At 32.2% G+C, this 22,631-nt stretch overlaps 1 protein-coding gene across 7 annotated transcripts in view; it reads left to right on the forward strand.

Annotated features, from left to right (window-relative positions):
* The window catches only part of LOC134686761 (uncharacterized), a 46,070-nt gene that overhangs the window by 22,737 nt on the left and 702 nt on the right, over window positions 1–22,631 (forward strand). For 3 of the 7 annotated variants that reach the window (XM_063546499.1, XM_063546496.1, XM_063546501.1), the window contains 8 exons: window positions 9,157–9,320; window positions 12,990–14,809; window positions 15,767–15,866; window positions 16,063–17,007; window positions 17,658–17,789; window positions 19,057–19,128; window positions 20,396–20,481; window positions 20,915–20,956. In XM_063546499.1, coding sequence (XP_063402569.1) covers window positions 9,157–9,320; window positions 12,990–14,809; window positions 15,767–15,866; window positions 16,063–17,007; window positions 17,658–17,789; window positions 19,057–19,128; window positions 20,396–20,481; window positions 20,915–20,956 — 3,361 coding nt within the window. Of the gene's footprint in view, window positions 1–8,374; window positions 8,543–9,156; window positions 9,321–12,989; window positions 14,810–15,766; window positions 15,867–16,062; window positions 17,008–17,657; window positions 17,790–19,056; window positions 19,129–20,395; window positions 20,482–20,914; window positions 20,957–21,883; window positions 21,939–22,631 lie in introns of those variants that run through there. The other 4 variants (XM_063546500.1, XM_063546503.1, XM_063546502.1 and 1 more) reach the window with 4 other exon arrangements.

Here is a 22,631-nt window from a genome sequence, read left to right on the forward strand (position 1 = left end):
GTAGACCAAGTGATTTTCTTTTTAGTCACTATATAATAGGTCCCTGCAACCCTTTAGCAAAGACCAAAAACTTAAACTTCATGATGAGCACCCTATAAATGGCTCTGCTTGGAAAGAGCTAGGCTTCTAACAGAGTTAATGTAAAAAATTCAGACGAGAACCCAACAGTGATGACAACTTGATTTATACTAGTATACATGAGCTACAAACAAACAAATATGTGATAAACAGCAATCAACAAAAACACTACAGACAAAAAATTAAGGGGAGACTATTTAAATATAAAAAAGAAGATGTGGTATGATTGCCAATGAGACAACTCTCCACAAAAGACCAAAATGACACAAACATTAACAATTATAGGTCACCGTACAGCTTTCAACAATGAGCAAAGCCCATACCGCCTAGTCAGCTATAAAAGGCCCCGATAAGAAAAAGTAAAACGATTCAAACGAGAAAACTGACGGCCTTATTTATGAAAATAAATGAACAAAAACAAATATGTAACCAATGATTTGTATAGTGTCTCACTATACAAATCCTTGATGTAACACAAAAACAAACGACAACCACTTAATAACAGGCTCCTGACTTGGGTTTATTTACTTTAATGTAAAGTAAATAAAATTAACTAATGTCTTGTACAAGTATTACCCTGACGTTCCGTGAAAATTGTTTTCAAAAATCTAATTTGTCCATAATTCTTTTATGTAATAAACTTATTTAAATAAATTCAGACCTTCACCTGTCTGATCACCAGCATGGCTAAAGGTATTACTCCCAGATGTATTGGCAGGTGACACCTCCAGGTATTCAAGCGATTTCCTGTCGGACTTGCAAGTTCATGCATCATTTCACTTCTGTCAGTGTACACGACCGAAAACTTGAATCTTTCCATTTTAAACTTTCAGGTGCATAGGTAATCATTTGATAATATACATCTCTGTCCTGCATGTCCGATAGTGATACACTAGTCATTACTGTTTATAAATAACATTTCTGGTGTAAAGAATATTATTCATAAAAATTTAAATAATTCCAAAAAAGAGATTTGATAAAATAAAAATTTGCTTACACATTTTTTCCAATGGTAAATTTGGGGAAATGTAAGTACTCGTTGTCAAAAGTAAAGGCCAGTTTGAAACATACAAGAAAAATTGATTTAACAAAAATATATATATACGCACTTAACGACGATTCTTTTATACGCCTTGATAGAAAGTTACGGAACTATAGATAGTTGCAATTTAAAATTATATACATTTTTACATTGAACATAAGAAAGAAATAAAATTGAGAATGGAAATGGGGAATGTATCGAAGAGGAAGCGGAAGGTCACCAACAGGTCTTCAATGCAATGTAACGAGAAATTCCCGCTCCTGGAGGTGTCCTTTAGCTGACCCCTAAACAAATATATACAAGTTCAGTGATAATGAACACCATACTAATTTCCAAGTTGTACACAAGAAACTAAAATTTAATAATACAAGACTAACAAAGACCAGAGGCTTCTGACTTGGGACAGGCGCAAAAAATGCGGCGGGGTTAAACATGTTTATGAGATCTCAACCCTCCCCCTATACCTCTAGCCAATGTAGTAAAGTAAACGCATAACAATACGTACATTTAAAATTCATTCAATTCAAGAAAAGTCCCGAGTCTGATGTCAGAAGATGTAACCAAAGAAAATAAGCAAAATGACAATTAAACATAAATAAACATGCAATTTGCCCCCTCCCTTTTTGGAAAAAAAATGGTTGCTTATATAGGGAATCACTGAACCGTGACTGGAGCGGTCCCTCTCTTAGGTCAGTCACTTACGAAAATTCCTGGATCCGCCACTGAGCATGTTATCATGGGATGTCGATGGACTATTGTATACCAAAAGAAGAAGAAGAGAACCAATTTGAATTAAAAACAGGTCGATATTTAACCTGCTCTGGTTCGTCGAAGTAATGGACAAAGTAAAATCACAGATTTCTATTTAAATAAAATTGTTCTCGAACAAAGGAAGGAATTCGTCATCACAATTGTTGGGTATAATGTATTATAATGTGAACATCGTTCTGAAGTACTGTATGCCAAATTTTCTGTTCCAACATGCACGTTATATATATGCTACTGGACGTCCCAAGAGAATTTTCTGTTCCGACATGCATGTTACCAAGAGATGTGAATATTTTCTTGGAAAAGTATTCAGTAACAAAGTTTCAAATTAATATCGCGATTTATTTTCTTTCTTGATATATTCAGTAACAGCAAAAAGAATAACTTGTCCGCTAAATTGGGCTGTTCTTGCCAGATAAAAGACTTATAGTTATATAACTCAAAAAACTTTTAATTTGTATTTTTTTTTTTAATTTATTTTCATCACTAGATAGCTGAAATTTATTGGGAAACTTGCATTTCGGGCATATTCTTTGCTTCTTAGCTCGAATTAAAGAGTGTTATAAACTTTTTCAAATGTTGAATACGCAACCAACAAATGGAAGTTTTTAACGACCTTGACTGGCTATACAGCCCTTGCACGGTCGGCCCTGGCTTGCGCCTTTTTGGGCATTAAATAATTTAATATGTTTACCATGTGGTAATTTAAATAATTTAGAATGATAAGAAAGTTTAATAAAAACAAAAATTTAAAATGCAAAAATTTGGATAAATAAATGAATAAAAAAAGTAAAAAATTTAAGATTAAGTAAACAATAAAATAATAAAAGAATATAATACGCAACCAAATCTCCAAGTATTATTTATGTTTCTGGTAAAGGCGTTTGATTGGGTATTAGTTTGAGGTAGGCGTGTTTTCGGAAACATTCCTCCAATCAGACCTATTTGACATACATGTGTGCACTGATGCGTGTACACTGGCTATTGTAACGGCACGTGTGACTGTCTCATATCGAAATCTGTCGAGCGTGACCAATGTTTATTGTAGAATTTTTTGTCATGTGGTCAAATTATTTGACATACAAGTTTTAAATTTGCATTTTGAAAGATTATTTTCGGAAGTTGTCCCGTATATACTATTCTAAAGTGTTAGTGAAAAAAAACAAGACTTTAAAGGAAAGATACATATCAACGGAGAATATAACCTGAGAAAACTATACTAGTCTACTAGCATAATAGTCAAAGATATAAAACATGTATTATATGGCTCTGATATTAGATTTAACGTGTTCTGGAAAATTTTGACAAAATATAATTGCACGAATTTTTAATCGATCGCTGACCTTTAATTCTAGAAGTGACTTGTGACTGTTATAAACATGCAGAGACAATTCTATGCATTATGGTTTAAGTTTACAATGAACACACTATAGTTATACATTTTCCTTTAAAATATCAAATAGACAATCACCTTTCGGATAGACTTGCTTTTTCTTTCTTTTCGTAAAAATTATCATTCGTCCATTTAGAGACATAAATTACAAGTTATATATGTCTCTGGTTTATTATATTTGATTACTTCAAAAATGCTTCAAAATACTATGAGCCTGTATTGGGGTCCCAACCGATCACACACAAAAAAGGGGCGAGTTCCAACTATATCCCCGTTCAAATGCATTGATCGTCTTATAAGTTTATGACTCAACGGTTTCCTCCAACAATATGGTTTGATAAATTTCTTTCGAAGTTCATTACTTTTCACATACTAAAATAAAATGATATTCATCTTCAATTATTTGTTTATCACACATAATACAAAATCTCGGATATGTCTCAATATTATAAAATCGACAAGTTTCTATATTCAAACAGTGAGCAGATATATGCGGTATTTACAAATGAATGGTTTTATAAATATAATTTACAGCATGATCTTAATAAAATTGTTGGGGTCAAATACATCTATGCAACATACATTTAGGCGAGTCTTCAAAAAATAGTACATTTCACTATTAAAGCTACCGTTTAATCTATCTTTGAATTCAAATTAAAACAAATTCACTTTTTTTACACCCTGATGTAACCGTATTTTTAAAGTGTTGTCATCCGTATCAATAAATTGTTTAATAAAATTGAAGTGCATGAGTGTTATTAACGTCTAGGATAAGTGTGAGATTTCTCTGTTGATGGGAATAAACAAAATTTAGCTGAATTTGTATTATTTAAATTAATGAAAAGGCAAGCTAGTGTGTGTTTGAAATGATATTGTTGAAATGGATTTTTATAGCATGAAAAATGTGTGTAACTGATTTTACGTTGACTTGGACTGCGAATTTGAAAATAATATATTTGTGAAATCACATTCTACAAGATGACATATTTTGTAAGTACGTTTAATATACTCTATAACCTTTCATTCTAATTATAGTATCTTTGAAATGCATTTTATAGCGGACTATGCGGTATGGGCTTTGCTCATTGTTGACGGCCGTACGGTGACATATAGTTGTTAATGTCTGTGTAATTTTGGTTTCTTTTGGACAGTTGTCTCATTCGCAATCATACCACATCTTCTCTTTTATATTATATAGCTATTACTTGCAACTGCCACATGTACATGTTCTAGACTCGTGTCGCTGAAAGAGGTCTCCTTTCAAGTTTGAAAATAGGTGGAAAAAAGCCACACCCACTTATAAGATATATACATGCTCTCAGTCTGACTGTTGCATTTTGAACAAACGAGTGAAAGTCCAGCGCCACGTAGAACAAAATAGTTTCAACATTCATTTATCATTATCATGATCTTGACCTGCATGGATATATGCATTTAACTTGCAACTGTACGGTTAAACAAACCGGTTATTGATGGCTGCACAAAAATCTTTAACCTCAGACAAAACATGAAATTAACTGTTCAGGAAAAACGAAGTCCATCTAGTAGTAAAATACGGAAAAATGAAAATAAATATATGCAAAATTTTCCCCTGGATACTGTGTTTTGGACATAAAGAAGCCAATGTCCCAATTTCCCGAAATTCCATTATGTTTGACAACGATTTTGATGTAAAACAAAACTTTAACCACAGACTGAACCTAAATGCTGAATTAGTCGGCGTGAATGCTGACGACGGAACCTTTATTTTTTACCAATTAATTAAATGAAATTGCGCCATATTTACCTGTAAATATTTTTTTACCTATAGCAAAAGAAAAGCAAATGGTATGTTGTCAGAGCTACCTTAAAAAAATAATAAATCCAGAGCTCTTCAAAATTGAAGAAGAAAACTAAGAAAAGAAAGATTTAAAATATGTGCGTCAGTAAATGTATATAGAGAGAAGAAAACTTCACCGGCTCAACTTAAATTCCAGCCGAATTCCACTGAATAGTGGATGCTATTGGTGTTGTTACAAACAAAGATGATGACTTTTTTTTGTGTAACGATCCAGAAAGCGGGATCATTTTATTAGGATGCAAAGCTAATTTAAAATTTCAAATTTCTGTGTACAATTTCAGAGGAAGTTTTTGCTGGTATCTATAAAATTTGTCCAAAATATTTCAAACAACTTTATACTATACATGCATGGCTTCAAGATAGGACATTATATATGTGTCTATTCTCAACTACAAATACCAGCCTTTAGTTCAATGATGTACAGAGACATTTTAAGGTGTAACTGTGTATATTTATACAAGTGAACGTTTTAATTCAGCATACTTTTTGTTATTAAAATGACTTTAACTCCGCCAGTCGGTAAACTGCTGATCCCGAGCCCGGATAAAGAAGGAGGGAAGTCAATCATTTAGTTATTTTATATAAATAAAAAAAAATTGGCGCAATTAGATGATTATTTTATTGGCGCAAATGATACCTATAGTTTTGAAAATTAAGTGGCGCCAAAGAAGTATTGGCGCAATTAAGTTGTGGCGCAAATGAGTTACTTTTTGGCACAAATAGATATCGCCCGAAATAATAGCTTAAACCCTTTCAAACTATTCTATTAATCTCTCCATGCCATATGGCATAGGTTATGATTAGCCCTCGGGGAAAAACAGTCAAATGAATGGATAATTATTACAAGTACGTGTATTCCCGACAAACAATGACAATTACCAAATTCGTTCATTACGTGTAAATGAATGCATTTTGTAAAAACATTAAATCTGTATTTATATAACTGTACAAATCACCCATGCAGAAACATATATACACATGGAAAAAAGTATTGCAACACCTTAATTTTTTAAAACATGAAAAATTAGTCTCTTATTTTGGATGGAATATGATAAAATATTTGTAAAATAATATTGAAACGAAGTTAATGATAACATTGGCTTTAAATCGAACAAAAAATGTATGAAAAAAAAGGTTTTTTCGAACTAAAATGTTTATAACAAAATGAAGTGTTTTTTGTACAAAAAAATGCATTTTACAAGTTTTACTGTAGACGAACTTTACAATGTCAGACATTTCAAAATTAATCTTTAGAAGATTGTTCACATCATGGTTGGTCGTTATACGCCAAAGAATTAGTACTTTGAGCGCAGCTTCCATTCAATACGACGAAAGCAAGCGATCCATGGTAAAAAAAAACATTTAAAGGGCACATATTTATCTTTCGTCTGACAGCACGTATACACCGCAGTTATCGTGAATTATATAAACATATAAAAAAAAATAACATTATTTTTTTAAAACAAAACAGAGAAAAGAACTGATAAGTGCGGGTATTCCATGCGCCTTGCCTCCTTTATGTTTCGATATTTTAGAAATTAATTATTCTTTTATCTATTATAACACGTGAAAACTACACCGGTGAGTTCCATATATGTCTTCAACTTACAGCTGGTCCTGAAAATGCATGAAATATTTGCCACTGGACTTTTAACAACCAACAATCAATCACACTACAACTTAAAGTATATATAGTAGTGAAATACAAAATGAATATTATAATGATACAATTAGCAAAATAAATAGAATACAAATACACACTACTTTATTTAACTGACATAATTTAAAGGAATACTCTGTAAACCATATAAGTAGAGAAGCGAAAAGTTTCTTTTGAATACTTAACAAACTTCCGAACAGTTCATGTTTTTTTGCTCAATTTAAAATCTTGAAAACATAAGCATGTATATTAAAAACTGACGATCAGACATCACTAATACGTGTATACACAAATTCATTAATTCTTTATTAACGTTTAGCCCTACGGCACCTTTCTATTAAGAATGAAGATGAGAGTAATTGTAATATATAATAGGCATGTACTTTCTTACGTTACGGATCATTGATTTTGTTACCTGTTGACCCGGTTGATTACTAGCACGTGCCATCGAACTCAACCATTTTAACTAAAATAGATTTTGTTTAAGTTAACGCCATATGTATACTAAGTACAGTATACCTATCATATGGATTAGAAAATGCATATTATACGGTGATACTTTAACACTGTCCCGACAGAGACTGAATGAATGCAGTATGATGATCAGGTTTCGGGATCCGAGAAGTCTTTTTTCGAATTTCCGGATGTCGGGAATATTTTTTTCCAACTTAAATAGAGTAAATCTCACTAAATTAATACACATGCAAACAAAAAGCAACAGCTTCAACGGTTAACTAGGACATATATCAACAGAAAACGAATTAAAGCAAATGCCATACATAAAACCAAAATATGCATGTGTTAATTTGCCTCCGGTGCATTTCTGTGGATCCTTAACTTTTTTAGGTTACGTTTAGGATTTTCCGTTACTAATCTTCAAATACGAAAAACATTTTCACCGGTGTTCACAACATTTTAAGGTTTATGGCATACATTCTGGTGTGTATACAATTAACATACGTCCTTGCATTAAATTACCAATATACATTTATATAAACTAACATTTATTAAAAAATAAACAACATATATAGACGAATAATTTATTAGTTCCTCGACAAAACAAGAAAAGAAATAAAGAATCAACAGAAGATTTAATTTTTCTTTGTAATTAATCAAAATAATACTTCAAACAAATCCTAATATAAAAAAAAACCATATATACAAATTAATCTAAAATGCATTATCGAGTAAAAGGGGCGCAACTCGTGTTATCAAACCGGTATACTAAACGGATCTAAACAGGGTCTGAACATGTTGAACATAATTTTGTATCAATGGTCTGTTTTGGTCTGACACGGTCTTAACGGGTCTAAACAACCCGCTAGACGATTCAGTCTTTTCCGTCTTGATACGCCTTAACGAACTGATTTACCTGATGAGGCTATCGATCTGAACGGCGACTAAACGATCTGAAATATCTGGACGAATTTCTCTAGCGGTAAATCCAGTCAATCAAGATGTGATCAGACCAAAATGGCCGTTTCAGACTGAAATCGGGCTTCTAGTGCACTTTAAAAACATGTAGGCATTGAAAGTGTCCATTTGATTAATGATTAAGACAACTTACCAAATTGAAAAAATAAGACAACACACTTGAAAAACATGTCCAGTCGAGAGTGTTCATTTAATAAATTATTTAGATAATCGTGCAAGTCTTAAGGAAAAACGTGAAGGAGAGGAATATTGAAAGTGTGTTTTATGATTTGTACAAACAACTAAAACTGTGATGTAGGAGTAGATAGATAAGAATTGGAAGATGTGGTATGGTTTAAGAAAGTACATACATATGGGTCTGTGTGGAGTTTACAGATTAAAGATTATCTAAACTTGATATTTTTTTATTCTTTTATTGTTTTTGCCTATTTATTTCCATTCTTTATAAAAAAAAAAAAATGTTATATACAGCATTTGTCCTTATTCTGTAGATTCCATCTTGACCCTCATACATGTACTTCTCATAGTATTTGATTATTAATTTTGAATAGTAAATATAAAGATTTGGACAAAAATGAAATAATTAAATCAAACAAATTCAATCAGTTGGTATTGAATGCCTGAGTTGCCATTAATCCACATGAAATCTCTTGGATTAATTATAGAATTGCTTATCAATTATGGGCCATTCAACTTTGAACTTATCTCCTGGCAGTTTATGTTAAATTATAAACATGTATGATTTTAAGGAAAAAAGGTACATGGATGTTCATTAAAGATGCACAAATGTCTGTGCTATTTCATACATAGCTAGGCAGAAGAACATGGGGGATAAAAGTACATGTGATCTTTAATTTTTAGTCATTTGCAATTAACAATGGTATATTTATATTGCTTGTAAATAAGTAGCAAAATTAAATAAATTTATTTTTATTTAACAGGGCACAAGCAGTTAAAAGAAAGTTAGAAGCACAAAGAGAAGAAAAAAGGAGACAAAATATATTAAGCAAGCGCAGTGAAGAACAAAGACAGGCAACTGAGAAATTTCAACGATCCCATATAAGTAGTCGTCCATCCAGTAAAAACAGCAATAGCAGTCACAGTGGTAAGATAAGATCCAGATTAGAAATACACACTTGCGTCATCAGAAATCCAAATTTGGCATTATTTCGTTGAATTCATAATTGATTTTTCTCAACTGGACATTAATTATTAGCAACCAATTGCAACAATCAATAAATCATTGTGTATTTAGCCTTTTTAACTTTTTTGGATTTGAGCGTCACTGATGAGTCTTTTGTAGACAAAACGCGGGTCTGGCTTATATATACTAAATTTAGTCCTGGATAATCTATGATGAGTCAATTATTACAGACTAGGGGAATAGCTCTGGTAGCATGGATGGAGGCGATTACATACGGACACATAAAAACACATCAGCTTTCATTTCTACATTTTAATCAGACAAAGATTACGTCATAAACATGAATACAAAATACTGACAAAAGGGGAACAACTCTCTCTCACATACAGAAACATAATCTGACCATATATACTGATATATAACATCCCGCCCCCAAAACAAAAATTTACTTAATTTTTACAATGGTCAATATGTTTATGTTTTATAAAAAAATACAATATATAATAATTTGCAAGATTGAAAGTATACATGAATAAAGTTAATCTCTAACACTCTAGTAACCATTGTAAAACCAACGTATCAACGCTGCAAAACCGAAAGTCTGGCATCTCGGACTCCTCCCTTATGCACACATTACTCTCACACAAACCATTACAGTGATACACACACATTAATGGCATTTCCTACTAGACAAACTGATATCATTATAAATAGCTGAATACACATTTGATATTATCATCTGAGACCTTAAACTCTTAAATTTAATAAGGTTTTATTTATGATAAATATCACACCGCTAAATGATAAACATGTTCACATTAGTTTAAATTCGAAGTAAACAAAATTAGCATGAAAAGTATCTGGATTCATCAACATAGTGAAAAATAAAATGTTCTCGTACAGAATAAATTCTTCTCGGAAATCTGCAAAACCATGGCGATACAGTTATCACCAAAACACAGTAAATACAATTACGTTTTTAAAAGAGTCAAATAAAGGTTACGGCGGATGAAACACAACAGCAATACAGTCAACATTACGCAATACACATCACACGTGTAGTTCAACGGGATAATCTGGGTCAACATCAATAAACAGTAAAATTGGCTCTTCTGGTGAAATCGGAACTCGAGTATGCATGGCGATACAGTTATCACCGATACAAATTAAATAATGTCAAATGAAAATAGCATATAAAAAATGTATAAACAGGATCCAAATGAATGTTACAGAAATAAAATGTATGATCATGATGCAATGAGATACATCTCACATGCTTCAGGTTTAAAACGGGATACAGGTAGTTGACATTCATCAAAAATCACAAAGACAGTACTTATACAAGACAAGACATGGTCTGTTCTTTCTTCCAAAAAATCAATTTAAATGTTGGTCTTATAATAAAAGTTAAGGTATAAATTTTCAAAAACAAGTAAAAGGGTTCGGCATCATTGCGGCATGGCAGGATCCATCAGGAACATTCGGTCAACTTTGTATGTAAAAATATCCAAAATTCAATGAAAAATTAAATCCAAAATATGTATAAATCATTATCCACCGATCGTTTAGGTCACTCCACCATATTACAGACTAGGGGAATAGCTCTGGTAGCATGGATGGAGGCGATTACATACGGACACATAAAAACACATCAGCTTCCATTTCTACATTTTAATCAGACAAAGATTATGTCACAAACATGAATACAAAATACTGACAAAAGGGGAACAACTCTCTCTCACATACAGAAACATAATCTGACCATATATACTGATATATAACACAATTTATATGCTGAATTTAAAGATTTGAATCAACAAATACAAAACTATATTTCTAAAACAGTAATAAAAAAAAATATAACCACATAATTTTCTTCATCTAGGTGATAAGTTTAGCATATATTCACTGAATTTCATTCCAGCCTCAGTAATTTTGCATTTTACATAAAAACTAGACCTATTTTTTCTTCTATCAAGTCTATATAATACTATCTATGGTGGTCAAAGTCACCAATATAAATTGATGTGAAGATATTTAACATCACAACTATCTATTTATCAGCCCCATACTTTAATTGGTAAACCATTTCTCATCAGATAAGAAAAACTGTTATATAATAATTACTTTGGTATGCTTTAATAGCGCAGAAAAAAATAGATTGTACCTTAGCATCCCATTTTAGATTGATTTTCAAATTGAAATTGCATCATGAAGATCTGATTGTGATCTAATTGCTATGTCAATTATTACTAGCCCATGGTTCTTTGCGTCACTTCTTTCATGTTTTTACAATCAAACTTGTATCAGTGCATATATATGATTACTAATATTCTTGCAATTGGGCAGTTCAAATTTGTTATTTATGAATATATATAAGAGATAATTTATAAAATAGCACTGCAGATTTTAAAACAAAATTTTCTTGGTTTAAGTTGGTAATTCAATATAATTAAAATTAAATCTGTTAATTGCTCCCATTCAGAAACCGAAAGGGTGTAATTAAAGAATTTAATTTTGAATAGATTTATAAATATTTATCACCAAAAACAAGCTGTTTCACTAAATTATAAAATTTATGGTTCCCAACAAGTGTCCTAAATAAATTAAAATTTGACTCAGCTCTGTCATAAAACTTAATTAACACATGCATTTATAAGTTTGGATGTCATATTGATATTATAATTAAACAACACAAATTAACTTTAACCACAGAATTCTTCATTAAATGCTAAAAAGACATGCAAGGAAAACTAAATTGGAAACTAGATTTATGAGGCAGTTAGATTTTTTTGATCATATATATATGCATGCTTGTTGAATATTTGAAAAAAAAATCTTTGAAGAAGCAAACCCAATTACTGAATACAAGATGAAAGTTATGGTTAAATGGGTAGAGAGTTAAATGTAGTTTGATGGGGAAGTTATTGTTTTAATTGTAAGTGCTTATAACTGTATGTTTTTAAAAGCATTTTTCAATTTATAAAATTTGTTGCAGAGCATAAACACGATAGATTTCTACAGCTCATTTGATTACAAAGTCTCTAACGGTCACATGCTAGAAGTATATTCATTGATAGATAAAGTGCATGTAGTAATGCAGTAACATATAATTATTGACAGCTTCAATGTTAATTCTAATACAAATGTGAAATGTTTCATCAAGCTTGAAAATCAATGGGTTTTTTTTGTAAATAAATTTGCAATTCAAATTAGAATACAAAATCTATTTTTTTTTTTTTAAATATATTTGAAATCACTCTCAGATCATTACATATAGCTATATATTAACTTTCTTTTTTGTGCTGATGCAGCATAAAAAAATCTGGAATATATTAATCAACTGTATATTTGTTAAAAGATTTTACAAATTTTACTTTTATTTTGGTAAGGTGGGTACAAATTTAAGGTATTGCAAAAAAATTGCTTTTTCTAGATATTTAATTTCGTGGCTGTGACAAAGTTTGCATACAATTTTAGAAAATTTGTAATCTGTGAAACATTTGAATTTGTGGTTCCATGGGCCAATACCAAAGAAATCAGCTTTAATTGGTTTCCAACAAATTTAAATGAATACACAGTAAGTTATGATATGTTTGACATTTTTACTGAGTCATATTTGTTTATCAGGTAAAAGATCTCCAAAGTTTACCCAGAGAACCTTAGAAGATACTTTAAAGTTAGTCAGAGGGTCATCGTCAGGGAGACATAGTGCTAAACATCAGACATCACCGTACAGCACTCAACTGTTTAGTACCGATCCTCTGAACAAACCGTATGTTAACAAATACTCAGGGTCATATCATCAAACGCCAGAGAAACAAAATGACAACAGCAATGCAAATTACCTTCATAATAATAGTTTACGGAACTTGAACAGTAGCCGTAATTTGTTCGAACAACAACTGGAACAGCACCAACAGCTTCTTGTGGAACAGCAACAAAGGACGTTGAATGAATTCAATGATGCAATTAAAAATGAGATTGCTAGTGACAGAAGTGTGCAAGGGGTGGACGTTGAGTATGGCCATCAGAATATACCTCGGTCAGAAAGTCTAGATAGTCTTGATAGTCTGGAGAATTCTGAAGATTCGATAAGACAGAATCGTGATTTAACATATAATCAAAATCAAAGTGAGGCTAATGGGGATCAAGAGTTTATAAATAGATATAGTACAAAAAATGACCTTAGTTATAGTAATGGTCATAATGGACGTTCTCCTGTAAATATTGTTGCGCCACAAATAAATTGTCAAAATATACAAAATCAGCTAGTAAGTGACCAGTATGAAAATAGTAAAAATGACAGATATAATGGCTATCAAGCTAATGGTAGGATTGATTCTTATGATGTCAGCCAAAATGGAGTTAATGATGTGACAAAGACACAAACAGCTGCCAATCGTCCAAAAGTACAGCTGCGAGCATGGGCCACACCCTCTCCTGTTGATTCAAGCCATAGACAGCCACCACAACAGGAACCAGTCTCTCAGAACTCCCAGAGAATGGTTACTAATGCTAGTTTGTATACACAAAGAAATACCATGACAACTGTAACCACAACAACTGCCTATGCCAGAGGTGCCAGTAATGCAGGGCAACAGTATGCTCAAAGCAATATAAATACAAATGGGGAAGCAGATGCCTCTGCTATGACAAATGGATCAGGACTGCCTCATCCACAAGTTATGGTCTTTAAAAAACAAAATGAAGGTCGAACAACACAACCAAGTAAAAATATGGAATTTTTAGAAACCGTTACTAATGGTTATGGTAGTGAAAGAAGTGACCTTTATGAAAATAATATAAATGGAGACTTCCAGAGAGAGCCTCCTTCTGATTCAAATACAGTTGTTCCTAAAGAGCCTCCACCTAGCCGTGTACCACGACCAGTCACTGTTGTAAAGAAAGTTATTCCAAGTAAACAAATTGCTGTTCCAAGTGCTCCATCGATGACTCCTCCAAGCAATATAAATCAGACAATAGTGAATGCTAAAACAACATCTACACCAGTATCACAACCAATTAAGGTTTTGTCCGTTTCAAAAGTAGATAATAAAGAAAATGAACCAAAACAAACATACCTAAATAATGAAAACACACCAAAACTACAGGTACTTCCTGGAGGTAAATTAACAGTTTTACCAGACAAACCTGTCATGCCTGCACGACAAGCTGTAGGACAACCACAGCAGACGACAGCTAAGCAAGTGTCGTATGCTCCACCACAGAAATCAAAAGATGATAGTGAATTGGAAACCATTTCAAAGGCAAAATTAAAAGAAATGGAATCTGGAGTTGTGAAAAGTATACTTAAAAGACCTGCTACCTGTAAACTACCAACGTCTGGTACTATAAAAAGGGCAGGGTCAACAGGAAGCATGAACATTAAGGACAGTTTAGAGGTGGCTAAATCACAGATGATTCATGAAAAAGAAAAACAAACTAAGGTTTGTATAGTATTTATGAGGGGTGTAAAGGGGGGTATTTGCAGGGAAGAATGCAAAATAAAATTGCCATTTCACGATGAATGAACAATTAAAAATGTGTTGAATGTTGAGCCTATTATCGATTGCTCGAAACACAGTGAATAACGTACCTTCATCACCGCTAAATGTGAAATAAAAATGGCAAAACATGTTGCACGAAAATAACCCTTTACCACACTCATTTATAATAATGGGAGGAGTTAAGATCTTTTGGTTAACCATTAATATTGCTTAACTAGACTTGTCAGAAAATGTTCATTTGAAATAGATCCCTTGTAACTAATTTTATGTGCAAGTTATGCTCTATCTGAAAAATTCTCTAGTATATATATGTGTTAAGGGGCCAGCTGAAGGACGCCTCTGGGTGTAAGAATTTCTCGCTGCATTGAAGACTTGTTGGTGACTTGTTGGTGACCTTCTGGTATTGTTTGTTCTATGGTTGGGTTGTTGTCTCTTTGACACATTCCCCATTTCCATTTTCAATTTTATTTGGTAGATATTCTAGATTCTAGTTCATGTTAGTTCTTATCCCATTTCTCCGATGTAAAAGGAGAGACAACTCCAGTTTTTCATTCCTAGGACCAACAAAGTTAGAGATGTTTTATTTTTAGAATTACTCACTTAACCTATATATGTGAGCATCTATCCATGACACAAAATCAGTACATGCAGAGCAAAGTAGCACACTAAAAGCAAAGCAACGACTCTTTTATTGCTGTTCCTCATCTCAAAGTCATAGTGAGGCTTTCAACACAGACTTACAAAAACTCATCTTACAACATGTATATAAATAGTTATTGTAACAACATTTTGTTATTGTTCTGCATGTGTACTAACAACTGTGATACATTCAGTTCCAATTGTGCTTACATTGTATCTGGTTAATAATGTTTCTGATTTTAATATTGTGTATTGTAGCCAAAGAAGAAGAGTGTTAGATTTGCTGGTGTAGAATACTCTGATGAGGTGGAGGAAGAAACAGAAGAGGAAGACAAATTATTCACTAAACGCATTTCAGGTACATGTTGTGTTACATTAAAAAGTAAAAAAATACTTAACATGTCTTAGAAGAGTTACAATGATCTTATAAAGTTACAATAAAATAACAAATCTTGAAAAACATTAAAAACTTACCTCATCCTAGTAATAGATTTCTGAAGCAGTCAATTAGATTAATATCTATTGATTATACTTCTCTTTTTTTTAAATTTCAGTAAAAATTACTCCAAAGAAGAGGCCATTTTCTGCAAAACCAAATTTACAAACAACTGAAACCGAGATCACACATAAATCCCAGGGGAGAGCTGGGAGTGCATCAGTGCTTTCTCAGAAACACAAATCAACAATACGGCCACAAGCAGCTGCTCATATTATTACCCATAATACTTTGAAGGAAAATACACAACCAGAGAAAAGAATATCTGTTGTGAACAACAACTTCATGTCCAAAGTACCAGTATCAAGTGTAGCCAAGGGTTTGGTATCACAATTTCAGCCTGTATCATCTGAAATAACTATGTACACTGTACCAGGTGCTAGATTAAATTATGCTGTATCAGCATCTAATTACCCTGTAGCGTCAACGATGGTTACATCTCAGAAACAGGAAGTTACTCCAAACGGTTACTATCAACAGCCAATGATGAGTGGGTCAACACCAGCACAAGGATTAACTAACGGTATTTATCAAGAAGGGCCAGTTTATGATGAGAATGGTATGAGAATCGACAGGACACCCACAGACGATGAGATTAATTTCTTATGGGATAAAGTAAGAACGTGTTTACATAGGACACCAGCACCTAATAACAGTCCTACGTCTGATCCTGTTAAACCACCTTTCTTCGATCAGCCTGTTTCACGGCAGGCAGCACATGTTTCGCATACAATTATTGATGGAGCTGCTCTTGGACAAATAGCCAATCAAACTCGTGTTTCTAGTTACAACACAACAAATCCTACAACCCCAGGTAGAAAAAGTGTTGATCCTAATGGGTATCAGAGAAGATATGGTCTGTTACAGAGACAGAAACAACCCAACCCTAACAGTCTGAGTAACAATAACCAACTACAAAGGGAGACAATTACATACCATGGTCCTATGTCAAGTAATCAGGAACCACAACAAGGGAACCCACAGTTTCAGCCTCGACAAGACAGTAAGTAGGAGACAGTAGAATGATTGTTTTCAATTGATTGTTTAAGCCACTTTAAGTATAAAAAGAAGATGTGGTATGAGACAACTCTCCACAAAAGACCAAATGATAGAGAAATTCACAACTATAGGTCAACGTTCCGCCTTCAACAATGAGCAACGCCCAAACCACTTACTGATATAGTCAACTATAATATGGCCCAGAATGACAAATGTAAAACAATTCAATGATAAAAATAACAGCTTAATTTATGTACAAAATGATGGATGAAAAACAAATATGTAACAACTAATGAATTGCATACTTCCCAGCAATATTTGTAATTCGTGGTGGAAATTAAAATATCAAAAGGGAACCATGACTTTCAGCAGAAAAACAAGCAATCTTAGTCAATTTAAATGATTAAGCTCTTTGTCACTATAGGGGCTGGAATTCTAACAAGAGGAGTTCACAAAGTTTTTCTTAATAGATTCATGATACTAGTTCTTAAAGCTGTATTTTTATGTGCGTTTTACCATATATTCTGCATACAAACACACAGAAAATTTATATTTCATTGTTTCACCTTTACCCAAGAAAACCACAAAAAATGATATCCACCTTACTTTCTATACTTGGACTATATGACAAATGTAATGACTTTGATATTTCAGCTGCTGACAGTATGACTGCATTTTTGATGGCTGAACAGTTAGCCCAGCAGTCCATGTCTGAGAGTCAGATGCACCATGCCATGAATGATGTACAGAGTAACCCAATCAGTGCAAACAGACCTGCTCCTAATGGTAATTATACTATAATTTATAAGTCAGTCAGATGCACCATGCCATGAACGATGTACAGAGTAACCCAATCAGTGCTAACAGACCTGCTCCTAATGGTAAATATACTATAATTTATAAGTCAGTCAGATGCACCATGCCATGAATGATGTACAGAGTAACCCAATCAGTGCAAACAGACCTGCTCCTAATGGTAATTATACTATAATTTATAAGTCAGTCAGATGCACCATGCCATGAATGATGTACAGAGTAATCCTATCAGTGCTAACAGACCTGCTCCTAATGGTAAATATACTATAATTTATAAGTCAGTCAGATGCACCATGCCATGAACGATGTACAGAGTAATCCTATCAGTGCTAACAGACCTGCTCCTAATGGGAAATATACTATAATTTATAAGTCAGTCAGATGCACCATGCCATGAACGATGTACAGAGTAACCCAATCAGTGCTAACAGACCTGCTCCTAATGGTAAAATGTATCTAAAAAGATGTTAACAGTACTTAAATTAAGGAAAATAAGGTGATATTGCAAAAATGCCAATGAGACAACTAGTTTAAAGACGGAAGATGAAAGTAATTATAGGTTACCTTCATAAATGAGAAATACCTATACTGTATAGTATGCTGTAAAAGTTCTCAACTTAGAAATGTGAAACAAAACTAACAGCCTAATTTAAAAAATTAAACAATTCTACTCCTAATGGTAAATATATCTTAATCTTAAGAAATAAGTGCTAAAAGAGGGACGAAAGATACCAGGGGGAAAGTCAAACTCATAAATCAAAAATAAACTGACAAAGCCTGGCTAAAAATGAAAGAAGACAGACAAACAATAGAACACATAACACAACATAGAAATCTAAAGAATAAGCAACACTAACCCCACCAAAAACTAGGGGTGATCTCAGGTGCTCAGGAAGGGTAAGCAGATCCTGCTCCACATGTGGCACCTGTTGTGTTGCTTATGATATAACAAATCTGGTAAATAGCATAATTTGATAGGTCACATTCATGCTAACATGCCTGCTCAAACATCATGTTCAATCTGTGGTTAAAAATGAACATGATAAATACATGATCATGATATAGGTTCAACAAAAAATATGTATTTCATTGGTTAACAAGTTTCATGGTTGGAATTAACAATGTAATCCATGAAAACTGGTACTCTTCTGACAATTAGTTATACAGGTATCAATAGATATGGTCTGTGTTCTGATATTGGTTAATACTTTAAATTGATTTTTTCCCTATTTTTCAGTACCATCAGCTTTGTCTATAGAAGAGAGACGGTTGCTTGAATCACTAGATAAATTAAATGACCAATTGAAAAGTAAGTTCTGATGTATATTGTACAGGTTTTCTGATAACAGTGTTCTCCCCAGATATTTCATTTAGCATCCTGGAAAGCAGGGGAAATTGAATTATCCTGATTTAGAGTAATTTCTCGCAATTTGATTTGCTGATATTGTAGTAATTAATTTCAGTACAATTTTTTATTACATCAATTGAAATTATCTCCCTTATTTATTACGTCAATTGGAATTATCTCCCTTATACTATAGACCTAATAAAAAAATGAGTTTATTTATAGTTCTAATATTTTTAATTTTTCACAGTTTTGATTAAATATTAATAAAATATTTGATATTGTCCTAATATTGAATTTGAATATATAATAAAATGTAATGTATCAAAATCAGGAGAAATTCATTACACAGTGTTCAATTGTCCTAATATGGAATTTATCAGGTCAATAAAATTCATATCGGGTTTGGCTTTGCCTCACCCGATATGACTTTTATTGACCCAATGAATTCTTGTATTAGGACAATTGCAAACTGTGTAACTAATAATACAATCTTGTTTCTATAAACTATAGCATCATATCCATAACATAATCTATAAGAAAACCACTACAGATAGCATCACATTTAAGATTATAGCATCACATTACCATGATGCTAAAAGACCCTGAGGAGAACCTTTAACACAACAAAAATACTGAACTATGAGGAAAATTTAAAACAAAAAGTCCCTAATTAGATGAAAAAATGAAAAGCTAAAACACATCAAACAAATGGATAAAAACTGTTATATTCCTGACTTGGGTACAGACATTTTCTTATGTAGAAATGTTTGATTGAACCTGGTTTTATAGTTAGCTTAACCTCTCCCTTGTATGACTGTCACATCAAATTCCATTATATTGACACCTATGTGTGAACAAAACAAACAGACATAGGTAAAAATGTCAAAAATAGGGTTACAGCTTTCAATATTGTGTTATATCTTAATCACTATAAAACAAACAAATATGTAACAAAAAAGGCATATAGACGAAGCACATTAGCAAAAATGAAAGACAAGAATACAAAAATTATGGAACAATAACACAATGCATGCAGTGACAGGATGTATAAGTACAGAATCACGTCAAATTGATATCATACAAAAAAAAACTCAAAGGTAAAAGTAATATTAATAAAGATATATATAAAAACCACACCAATCTTTCATCTACAAGTATAAGGTCATGAAGGTCATCTGTAAAGGAAACGAGCAGTAACCTTAAATTGAATTTATAATTATATTTTCAGTATCAGAGTTTCCAGGCCCTCTACCTCAACAAGCCCCTCCTCCCCCTCAACCAGTACAACAAGCTGTACCTCACCACTATGTACATGTAAGTAATACATGTAGAATCAAATGCATGTTTCTGCATGATAACTTTAGTAACCCACAAGTTGTACATTCAAACTAAAATAATATACTCTAATGTTAAGCCTTTAATTTGTTGTTTCAGATATTTTGAATCATACAATTTACCATCATAATCAGTATGAATTTACTAAATTTCGAGTTATACACATGGTTTAATTTATTAGGTTTTTCTGATTTTCAAAAGTTAAAATGTTTTTAGCTTTTTTCACAAGTTTTATAAGCAAAATGTCTGGCATTTTTTCACTGGTATTTAAGTCAATTTGTTTGCATTGTATTAATGGACTTATTAAAATCTTTCTGTTAGTTTCTGATATTCTTTCCGAGCTTGTAATTTAACTACAGCAAATCTAGAAGAAAATATTGTTATTATTTGTATGGTTAATTTATTTTTACAGCCACCAAATTATACAAGTGCATACTCAATGTACAACACTAATGTAAGATTTCTATGTTCTGTTTGGGTATATATGTAGCCTTAAATCCTTAACTCAACCATAATCCTTAACTTTATCAATAGTCAGTATTATAATCCTGAACTTCATATATGTCATACCATAATCCTTAACTGTATCAATAGTCAGTATTATAATCCTTAACTTTATATTGGTTGAACCATAATCCTGAGCTTTATCAATAGTCAGTATTATAATCCTGAACTTCATATCTGTTGAACCAAAATTCTGAGCTTCATATCTTTCATACCATAATCCTTAACCAAACCACTGTTAAATTGAACATAGACTGTAACCTTGCTAACAACTGTTATATTTACTTTTGGATAAGAAAAAAGGTATACATATATATGTATTATCATAATTCATTGACAATTAAATTTTTAATATTGAATAAATGTTAATAAGTTTTTATGGAGCACCAGTACTTTTACCAGACATGTAGTATCTGGAAATTGATTATTGAAATTTGAATATGTACCTCATCCACATGCGGTTACAAAAGAACTCTGAAAGTAAAATTTAGTCAAGTTAAATTGATTACCAGTACTTATGAAAGATTTTTTTTTATACTTTTACAAAGTTCTGTTTTCAAAATTGTATTTAAAATATTTATTGTTCCCTTATAAGTCGAGAGATAATATTGGAATGAAAATGAAATGTAATGTTGTGTTTTTATCAAATACCTGAAGTCCTATTAACATAGGTAAATAAGGTTGACTTTGCACAAACAAGTGCAGCTTTTGTTCAATGTGCAAGGGTAAAATGCAGTTTTTGATTTGATATTTTGCTTTTGATATTCACTTAAAATGATACCTTTGCTAGTAGAAAAACAAATGTACATCCAACTAGTATTTTCACTGATCAAGATCTGAATTTAACTCTGTAATCTTTTTCTCATAATCTAAACAGAGACACAGGAGAAAGTAAAAGTGTAAGGTTGTTTGCACCGTAACATTTTGGCTAGGTATAAAGTGTGTTGTGTTATATTGTTGAGTGGTGCATGTTTTTAGGTACAATGTTTATTGAATTATTGCATGGTAATTAAAATGTTTAGAGTTACAATATTATATTGATTTTATCCCTCAATTTTAACAGAATAATGGGTTATAGGGAGATAACACTTTAAAATATGAATTGTAAAAAGAAGATGTGGTATGATTGCCAATGAGACAACTCTCAACAAGAGACCAAATGACAAAGAAATTAACAACTATAGGTCACCGAAAGACCTTCAACAAAAAGCAAAGCCCATACTGCTTATTCTGCTACAAATGGCCTGAAATGCCAATAAAAAACAATTCAAACAAGAAAACTAACAGCCTTAAGCTTAATTGATTATATACAAAAAAAAATGTGTTTGATAAATTATCTCATGTGAAACAGAATTTGAATAATCTGTTTCTTAGAATCTAAGAATATTTTGACACAAACCTGCTAGTGCCTTAGCAGTTATTCACCTTAAGATATTTGATAGCACAAGCGAAGTTGGTTGCTTAGAAATTTTAGTCTTAGGTATAGAGAGGATTTTGACTTCAAAAATTTCAAACATTCTGTTGATTCAGAGAGAGTTTCATCCCATGTGTGTTATATACCCTCTAAAATGTCTATTTGTTAAGTTGTGATTTTCCCAGGACCTTAAAAGGGCACTGCATTGTGA

This window comes from Mytilus trossulus, chromosome 10 (genome assembly GCF_036588685.1).
Source record: "Mytilus trossulus isolate FHL-02 chromosome 10, PNRI_Mtr1.1.1.hap1, whole genome shotgun sequence".
Classification (NCBI taxonomy): Eukaryota; Metazoa; Mollusca; class Bivalvia; order Mytilida; family Mytilidae; genus Mytilus; species Mytilus trossulus.